The sequence below is a fragment of the Eptatretus burgeri genome, chromosome 4 (genome assembly GCF_056783735.1).
Source record: "Eptatretus burgeri isolate ZD-2024b chromosome 4, Ebu_testis_v1, whole genome shotgun sequence".
In the NCBI taxonomy this organism is placed as follows: Eukaryota; Metazoa; Chordata; class Myxini; order Myxiniformes; family Myxinidae; genus Eptatretus; species Eptatretus burgeri.
The window spans coordinates 38,568,355-38,578,354 of NC_140964.1; the positions used below are offsets into that span (position 1 = coordinate 38,568,355).

General features: G+C 43.0%; 1 protein-coding gene across 4 annotated transcripts in view; it reads left to right on the forward strand.

The window, feature by feature from the left end:
• Positions 1–10,000, forward strand: part of LOC147027841 (rho guanine nucleotide exchange factor 18-like) — a 242,726-nt gene that overhangs the window by 28,242 nt on the left and 204,484 nt on the right. For all 4 annotated transcript variants that reach the window (XM_085877505.1, XM_085877507.1, XM_085877509.1 and 1 more), the window contains one exon: positions 7,887–7,928. In XM_085877505.1, coding sequence (XP_085733631.1) covers positions 7,896–7,928 — 33 coding nt within the window. In that variant the 5' untranslated portion in view covers positions 7,887–7,895. The remainder of the gene's footprint in view (positions 1–7,886; positions 7,929–10,000) is intronic.

A 10,000-nucleotide genomic window follows, 5' to 3' on the forward strand; every position in this document is an offset into this window, starting at 1 on the left:
TGCATGCTCTACATGACAGTTTAGGCGAACTACTAAACCTGCATAATGCAATCTGCCTTCTCTTATACAAAGGTGGCTGTCTGGAATGGTGACTGGAGCTGTAATCAAATATTATTTCACAACAGATTGGTTCTTGCATGAATTGGTGTTTTGGTCGATGACTCATGGGAGTTGGTGACCAGGTGACCCCCCCCCACCCTTCCCCCAACGACCAAAATTAATTTTCTGATGTTTAAAAACAAGTATAAGCAGATGAGCTGGCTTAATATCACCTGAGAAAGATAGCATGCTCTGTGATGCAACAAGCTGCCTGCAATCTGCTTGCAATTCGCAAAGGTGACCTTTTCCAAATATTTCCTTCCCTGCTCAGGAAACAAACCCTGACAAATTAATTACTTTAATGGCATGCTCCCTTTTAAAATTATTCCAATTTGTTCAACATCAACTCCTAAAACACCATACAGGTATGTATTGACCTAGTATTAGTCAGCCGATGACTGGAGGAGCAATGAGATGTTCACTTACCCAGTGTGCCATGACCAATGCAGAAGAGTTGCCCTGAAGACCCTATCGCAGCACAATACGTATTTCAAAATACACCACAAATCTCATTATTCCCTCCACGATTCTCCCTTTTCATCTTTAACGCGACCATTTAGAACAATTACGACATTATCCCTCTTGTCATTATGTCGAACTTGAAGCTCACGACACGTCATGGAAATTTTGCTCATCGACTCCAAATATTGCCGTTGTTGTTGAGATCATTACATCCTTAAATAGGTATTTCTTTCTGGTTATTGTGATGAAGAGCAGCTTTGTACTGCTTCCACTTCCTTCCCTTACAGAAATCTGCAATGATTTATTTTCATGAGATCTGGTGTAAATCTTCTGACAATTCAATCTCGGATGTCAGGAGAGTTTTGTGGAAGGGTCGTATTGCCGATACCATTGAAATTAGCATGTCAAGTCACATGGCTGGTCACTTGACACTTTGATGTTGTGAAGGTAATTATTTGATTCGTTCAGGATTAGACTTGGTTTGGAGAGTGGTGGAGGAGTAGGTGGACAGTTGTCTTACTGTCTACTAAGGCAGGTGACTCCTCAAGTCCCTCTCCCTATTGTCTTATGCTCACTCTCCCCCTCCTCTCGCACTTCTCCTTCCCCCTTCCCAGAGGGAATTTCATGACTGAAACACGTTGCCCACATATATCCATATATAGTCCCTGATGGTAAGGTCAAAAGGTCAAAACAAACCACACGAATGGTCGAAACAAACCTGTGCCCCATCCTTGGCGATTGTTACATCTGCCACCGAAGGTGGATGAGGTTATGTTTTCACCCCTGTATGCCTGTCTACCTGTCTGTCTGTTTGTCCATCTGTGAGCAGGATATCTTAAAAGTTGTGGAAGGATTCAGACGAAATTTGGTGGGCAGGTTTGGTGTGTAACAAGGACGATTTTGGTGCAGATCCGGACCGGATACGAGAATTTTATAATTTTTTTTATATATTTCGGGCCTCCATACCTCATTTACGGAAAGCAGTTGCTTATACATGTATGGATGTGTATATATATATATATATATATATATATATATATATATATATATATATATATATATATATATATATATATATATATATATATATATATATACGAGGTCCGTCTAAAAAGTAACGGGATGACTTCACAGAAATTTTATTCCAAAAAATATATTGAAATCACTGCTTGTCCCCTTCAAAATAGTTTCCCTCCAGTCTCACACACTTGTCCATCCTCTTCTTCCACGCTTCGATGCACCCCCAGAAGGCTTCTTCTGGAAACCTCCAGAGCTCCGTCATCACGCCCCTTTTGAAGGCTTCCACATCAGGAATTCGGGTCCCTTTGATCATCCCCTTGATCTTGGGGAATAGGAAAAAATCACAACGGGCCAAGTCTGGCGAATACGGGGGTTGCTCCAGAGTTGGCACGTTCCTCTCCACCAGAAACTGTCGGATGCTCAGGGCACTGTGAGCAGGGGCATTGTCATGGAGGAGCACCCAGGCGTTGTTCTCCCCCAGATCCCTCCTCTTGTCCCGGACTGATCTCATGAGGCGCCGGAGGATCTCCTTGTACACAAATTGATTCACTGTTTGAACCTGTGGTAGAAACTCGAAGTGGACAATACCCTTGATGTCAAAAATTGCAATGAGCATCACATTGACCTTCAACTTCGACATTCTTTGGTCTTGGTGATGCCAACTTTTCCACTGACGACTCTGCCGTTTGGTCTCGGGATCGTATTCCAATATCCACAATTCGTCGCCAGTAATGACTCTCCCGAGCAGGTCTGGATCGTCCTCGAGGCGCTCGATAATGTCTTGACAGACAGTGACTCTTTGCTGTTTCTGGTCCTCGGACAACAGCTTGGGGACCATCTTTGCACACACCTTGTGCATTTCGAGATTTTCAGTGATGATGCTCCAGACAGTGTCCTTGTTCATAGAAAGTTCCTCAGCAATCATCCGCACCGTGAGTTGACGATCTGCGTGCATCATCTGCTTCACACGCTCGATGTTGTCCACCGTTCTGCTCGTGGAAGGTCTTCCAGACCGTGGATCGTCTTCAACCTCCTCCCGTCCCTCTTTGAACCTCTTGTGCCATTCAAATGCACGTGTACATGACATCGTTTCTTCCCCGTAGACTTGCTGCAGCATTGCGAAGGATTCGGAAGGTGTTTTGCCAAGCTTGGCAAGAAACTTCAGATTGGCTCTCTGCTCACGACTCATAGCGCGACGACTCAGACTAGACAATGTGTTAAGCACGTCCTGTAAAAAATCACACAATGAGCGCAGTCAACCATCACCAATCATATATATTGCTGGAATGTTGCAAAAGACTGTGACGCAACCCGTTCATTCAAGTTGTGTAAGTGGAGCACACAGCAGGCTCAGTCCCGTTACTTTTTAGACGGACCTCATATAAATTGTATATGCTGCTCCGAACTCTCCCAAACAAGGTATGGAGGCCCTCGATGTCACACATGAGATCAGGGCCATCTCTCCTGACATGTCTAGAGGATTTTTGAATGCAGAGTCAAGGCTCATTGAAGAGCTCGAACACAGAATGGATCAGGATGCAACAGAACAAAAGGAATAGCAAAAAGAGAAGGGGGAACTGTCACCACCAATGCTGAGGGACAAAATAGACAGAGACAGACAACAAGGGATTTGGGTAAATATGAGGGGTAGGGGTGAATGCAAGGGTTGGATAAGATGGATATAGAAGCACACTCTCATAAAATAAAAACTTCAAATTTCAGGGATCGTTTAACAGGTGTAGAAAAGATCATTCGGAAGAGATCATAACAGCTTGGAAAAGATCATGGTTTTGGTTTTGGATGATCTGAGATGGTGGTGAACAGCTATCTTGAAGACATGGAGGGAATATTGAGATTGAAGAGAATGTGGAATTTGGTTCCACATGTGGTTTAAAAAAAAGGAAGGGATGAGTGGAGGTGAGCAATAATCCTGGATTTAGGTATATTCACCAGAAGGGGGTTTGATAGTGGACCATACATTTGCCCTGCAGCAACCTGGGGGGCGGGAAGGGGGGGGGGACAAAGCACGAAAGGAGCAGAGGCGGTAAGACCAGAAAAGAGGTGGTGGAAAACAGAGAGACCACCGACCTGTTTGTGATGGAAAAGTGATAGACCCATCGATTGACCTTGAAGGCCTTGGTTTCCACGGTGTTGAGCTGACCAACATGTGGGGCAGGGAAGCCAGCCCAGAGGGGAGAGCAGTACCCCATCAAGCTGCAGATGAAAGCCTTGTAGGTGGATAGGAGTTGATGTGTGCCAAGGAAAGACTTTGTATGATGGAGGATGCCCATTTGGTGATTGACTTTGGAGGCCAACTTTGAAATGTGGTTTGCCCAAGAAAGATCATGGCTGACATTGAGATCCAAGAGTTTTAGTAACTGCACTTCTGAGAGAGAGATAGAGATAGGATTTGGGATGTTTCACAGGATTTAAAAACATACTCTAAGTGTTTGACCAGCTTGTGATTGTTTTTTCAAGATCAGAAGAGAGGGAAGAGGCTGCAGCCTGTCTCACTGAAGGATGAGGGATGCCATGGCAGAAGGTGGAGTCCTCAGCAAAGAGATAAAGAGGATTTTCCAGAGAGTCAGAGGGATCATTGATGAAAATTAGAAATAAGATGGGGCATTGGGGCCTATAACACTGCCTGGTGGTCCTCAAGCCTTGACAGCAAGAGGAGATGAAATTCTTTTGTTGAGAGCCACATGGCTCCAAAAGTGGACCAATTCTATCACCCAAGAGTAGAGCTGGCATCGGAGGTTATAGGCTGAGATTTTCGAGAGTAAGGCGGGATTCCAGACTTTATGGAAAGCTCGAGATGTCTACAGAGATAGTGCTGATCTCCTGTCTGATATTGAGAGCCTCCATCCATTGTTGGGAGAGTAGAAGCAGCTTGCCCAAAGTAGAATGACCTGGTCTGAATTCGAATTGATGACCTGAGATGTCATTGAAGTAAAGGAATGTTTTAATGTCAGCTGCAATGATGGATTCCATGACTTTGATAATGATTCGAAGTACAGTAAGCTAATGTGTCTGTAGATAAGGGGATCGTTTTTTGCACTTCATTTATGTTATGTTGTGATGTTGGCTGACTTCCAAGGAGATGGAATATGACTGATGGTAAAAGATAGGGTAAAAAGGGCACAGAGAGGAAACGCAAGAGCAGCAGAGCAGGATTTTGGGACACGTGAGCTGATGCGGTCCAGTCTAGTTCTCGAATCGGAGACTTCGTGTAGAATTTACCAGACTCGGTGGTATAATGGTGAGAGCGTACGTGCTGAGTGTGAGAGGTCAGTTGTTCAAACCCCAGCCAAATCACACCAAAACTTAAAAAAAAATGGTATGTGCTGCTCCTTGCTTGACGTTCAGCATTTAAAAGGATCGAGCATGGACAATCCCCATCGGTTGGCATCCATGTGGAGGAGGAAATTCCTCCAGAGGATTTGTTCACAATGTTCATGCTGAGACAGCTGCTGGAAAAGAGGTTGGATGTGCAAGGTGAAATGACAATGGCATTGGGACTTGTGGACCCGGAGACGACCGATGATATTGTCTCGAGAGAGATGGTGACAGCAATACTGAGGTGGATGGGAGTGCTGGAAGCAGTAGTTATGTCGGTGGAAGGGATGCACAAGGGAACAAAGGGAAGAGTTTTGGTTGGTCTTGGGATGTTTAAGGATTTATGTGAACATCGGTGTAAGGCACCAATAGCCAGGGAGAGACACTGAAGGACACCACTGTGTATTTGTATAAAAGAGAATGAACAGGTGTTGTAACATCTCCTCTTAAATAAGATGTGTTTTGGGGCCTGGGAGCACTATGTTCTTGTCTGTTTTGTGAAAGCACTTGGTTACTACAACCATAATAATCATCATCATGTGAAATAAACTTGAATAATAGGTGACTGTAGTTTTCAGGTGAACTCGAAATAGTATGAAAGCTTTTGTTCACTCTAAGGGCATTTTAAAGAGTTTTGATATATATATATATATATATATATATATATATATATATATATATATATATATATATATATATATATATATATATATACATGTAAGAACTTTTTAACTGCACTTTATTCTTAAATTTTGACAATGGTTGTTAACATTAGCCATTTTTGTAATCCATTTGGTTATAAATTACAAATGCAGTTTACATACAATGTTGATAACTTTATTTCAACCTCAGCGTGGAACTCTGATTGGGAGCAATGTACATCATGCGATTTATGTTGGCTTATCAATAGCTCGTTAACTATGCTTGCAACTTTTAACCCATGATTGTTTTTCCTGACAATCTGAACGACCTCACATGTTGTTCTCTCTGACTTTGATAACTCCACTTGGGAAGCAGCAGTGCCATCTTTCACATGAATGTGCTATACCTGATCTGTACCTGCCTGCCATGTCGACTTGGGGGAAAAAACACACACACACACACACACACACACACACACACACACACACACACACACACACACACACACACACACACACCATTACTGGATGCTATTACCTAAAGGGTATGTTGTATTTCATTTCAGGGCTTTCGTGTACTGTGTAAAAATGAAAATTTCTCAACTTGATCGTAAACACTTTATTTGAGCCAGCCGATGCAACGAGTAAGCAAAGCGTGACAAGGAGACCGTCGGCTGTTGCTGGATTAAAGTTTGATTATAAAGACAAATTCTAACCATCAGCCCTCAGACTCGTCCACCAATGTACTAGAATATTTTTTTTCGACACATTTGTGGACAGTAAAGACACCATGGAGCCACATTTCCTACTCTGGTAGCTTGCGTCTCACTGTGTGAGTAATATCAGCAGGCTGTTGTGTCTGCCAAGATCATTCAGCCAGGTGAGGGAAAGCCAATCCACCTCACAGAAGCCGCTAGGCCAAAGCCAGGCCTTCTAAGGTTTCCTGCTCTGTGCGCCGGCGTAGGGCACGCGCCTTTGTCTGTAAGACTTTTGGTTTGTTGCCGTGGAGGCCTGACATTGTCTCTCGGAGTTCAATGCCTAAAGACTTTCACAATGCATAGTGTGACCCCTTTCTCTCGCTCTACCCTGCAAACCATGCTGTGATTATATCTTTGAGTCCTTTTATGGAATGAGCCACAATACTCACCTCTTCCATAAGCATAACCAACCTGAAGGAACTGTCAGCGACATTGTGCCAGTTCCTTATACTACGATTGTGTCGTGTGCATCAAGTGTAAGATTTTGGATAATAGCTCATTTGGTGGTCCCCACACCCTACCCCCACGTCACCTGACCCCTAACCCCACCTCCTTCCCCTAAATAAGCTGAACGGCTTTTTGGAATAAAGTGAGATTGATTTGGAATGAAAAAAATAATGTGCATGGAAAATATTTTGATGAAAAAAAAAAAGAAAAGAATACATCTGGAATAAATAGCTGTGGTGGGATTTCAAAGCGGGTTCGGACTTCGTAGCTTAGACACACGAGGATTTTTTTTTTTTTGCTTGGCGTGGCATCGAGCTTTACCTCTGAGCTTGAACATGGTGCTTTGAACGAACGTATCGATGTTCATTTGGGCTTTTTTATTCCCAAACTACCGAGTTGTTAAAAAAAAACAAAAACAAAAAAAACACAGTTTATCACTTGGTTTTGACTCTTGCGAAAATGATGGAAGAATTTCATAGTTTTTTTGGCTTTTTTAAAAAAATTGACATTGTTTGCATGATGATTGATCAAAATGTATTTTGAATCCCCACGTATAATTGGTTCATCGTTTGTGTTTCTTTGATATTTCTCTTATGGGGTAAGCAGACTCCTTTGGCATTGGACACAAGTTTGCTAACCACAAGTACATCACTGCAGGGTACAAGTGCAGAACAATAGGCCCTTGGAGGGATACGAGGATGTGGAAAGCAGTTTAAGAGAATATTATGGAGCTGGAACATGGTAGGGTAAAGGAAACAGGAAATATGGACGTAAAGAATGCTCAAAGGGTGAAGTTCAGGTAAGGTGTGTGTGTGTGTGTGTGTGTGTGTGTGTGTGTGTGTGTGTGTGTGTGTGTGTGTGTGTGTGTGTGTGTGTGTGTGTTTGTGTGTGTGTGTGTATCTTCCGTCACAGAGTTTAGCAGTTTCCAAATATGCTTTTAGGCAGAAACTACACCGGGTTGTTTGCCAGTGTAAAGGTCAGGATCGTGGCACACTATGATCTCCAAGAGATTGTGGAAAGGCAGAGGCAGGTACACCATTTGTGGATTGTCACAAGTGTGGGGTTTCAGGTTCAAACCAAAACCAAACATTGTTATAAAGAATGATGTTTTTTTGTGTTTCAGACAAATACCATGGACTGCAGCCCTGGAGAAGTTCCTATTTATGTGAGTATTGAGCAACATTATTGCAAATTAAAAAAGGGTACACATAATACAATCATTTCCTGCACATGATCTTCCATACTACACACCATGTTCACTCCATTACACACTGCACACCATGTCCACTCCATTCCATACTGCACACCATGTCAACTCCATTCCATACTGCACACCATGTCCACTCCATTCCATACTGCACACCATGTCAACTCCATTCCACACTGCACACCATATCAACTCCATTCCACACTGCACACCATGTCCACTCCATTCCACACTGCACACCATGTCCACTCCATTCCATACTGCACACCATGTCAACTCCATTCCATACTGCACACGTGGAAACTCTTTTGTATTGGAAATATGGAAGTTTTTTTTTTGTTGGCCCAATTTTTCCAAAACCCTCTTTCCCATCCTGAAGTCAGCATGTCTGCACTGGAATGTAGACGAGCAACTGAAACCGCTTGCTCTGAGCAGCCATGGGAATGTAACTCACACCAGTGAGAGCCATGCAACAATGTTTTACCCACTCAACCACCAAGCCACTCAAGGACATGATATCAGTTTAATAATAGTAATAACAGTAATAATAATAACAACAAGGATGCAAGCCCCCATCGATGACGCAGCACCTTAAAATGGGACTTGGAGATTTTACTTTTAACCAACTCACCAAATAAATCAATTAATTAATGAATATGTAGATAGTGGAGATGGGAAAGTGTATCTAAATAAATATATAATTCAAGGTGGTTGGTAGATAGTGGTGATGGTTAAGTGCACATAAAAACATGTAATTCCAGGTTGTATGTCGGTCGTGGAGAGATGGTGGTGAAGTGTAAATATGTAAATAAATATAGATTTCAAGGTGGTAGTTAGGTAGTGGCAGTGTATGCCCCAGTTAAAATAGGTGTACCATATCCCTGTGTCGTAAGAGGCGACCAGGGTTGTGTCAGGAAGGGCATCCAGCGTAAAACATGTGCCACATCACTATGCGGATCATACGGATGATCCGCTGTGGCGACTCCTAACGGGAGCAGCCAAAAGAAGAAGAAGAAGAAGTTAGGTAGTGGCAGTGGTGATGGGAAGGTAAATATAAATAATTCAATGTCGTGTGTTGGTTGTGGAGACGTTAAAGCATTTTACGATAATTCACAGACCGGTGTGTGTGTGTGTGTGTGTGTGTGTGTGTGTGTGTGTGTGTGTGTGTGTGTGTGTGTGTGTGTGTGTGTGTGTGTGTGTGTGTGTGTGTTGCGCTACTCCTACAGTTCTGGGCTGATTACATCCTACAGTTCTGGGCTACGTGGGATCAACATGACCCCGATTAGTGCATAAGGGTGTTTTTATATCTGCCAGAGGACTTGGGGGAGGAGGGGGGAGATAAGCAATTCCGCGAAGTGCAGTGGTACATGTGTATCGTGTGGCGCTGCTCCAGGTGGGAGAGGGTATTGCAAGTCTCCCTTTTACAGTTCAGTATTCCTGTCCCCACATTTTCCAGTGCAGTGAGATGTTTTGAATCACGCAGCAAAAAGTATTTTGGAGAGGTATTGTGAATTCCATGTTTGGATAAGTAGAGCAACATAATCCCCCCTCCCCCTTCCCCTCCCCCTTCCCCTCCCCCTTCCCCTCCCCCTTCCCCTCCCCCTTCCTCTCCCCCTTCCCCTCCCACCCCAGTGGGAGTAGGTGCTTCTGGTATATAAATAAATAAAAATCAAGGTTGTGCATTGAGAGTGGAGATAGTCATAAGCAGTCTGTGATTGCATCATTTTCTGGGGGCACAGCTGTGCCACTGATGCAATTCCCCTGTTACTCGAAAGCTGGTACTTATTTTGCTGACCTGAGAAGGATGAAAAGGATGAGTCAACCCACCTGGTGTTAATTCAAAAGCACAACAGGGGGCTTGAACTCAAGACCCTAAATTCTTAAGCCAACCTGCTTAACCACTAAACCAACACTAGGCTTAAAGTGGGAATGGTAAAATATATATATATATATATATATATATATATATATATATATATATATATATATATATATATATATATATATATATATATATATATATATATATA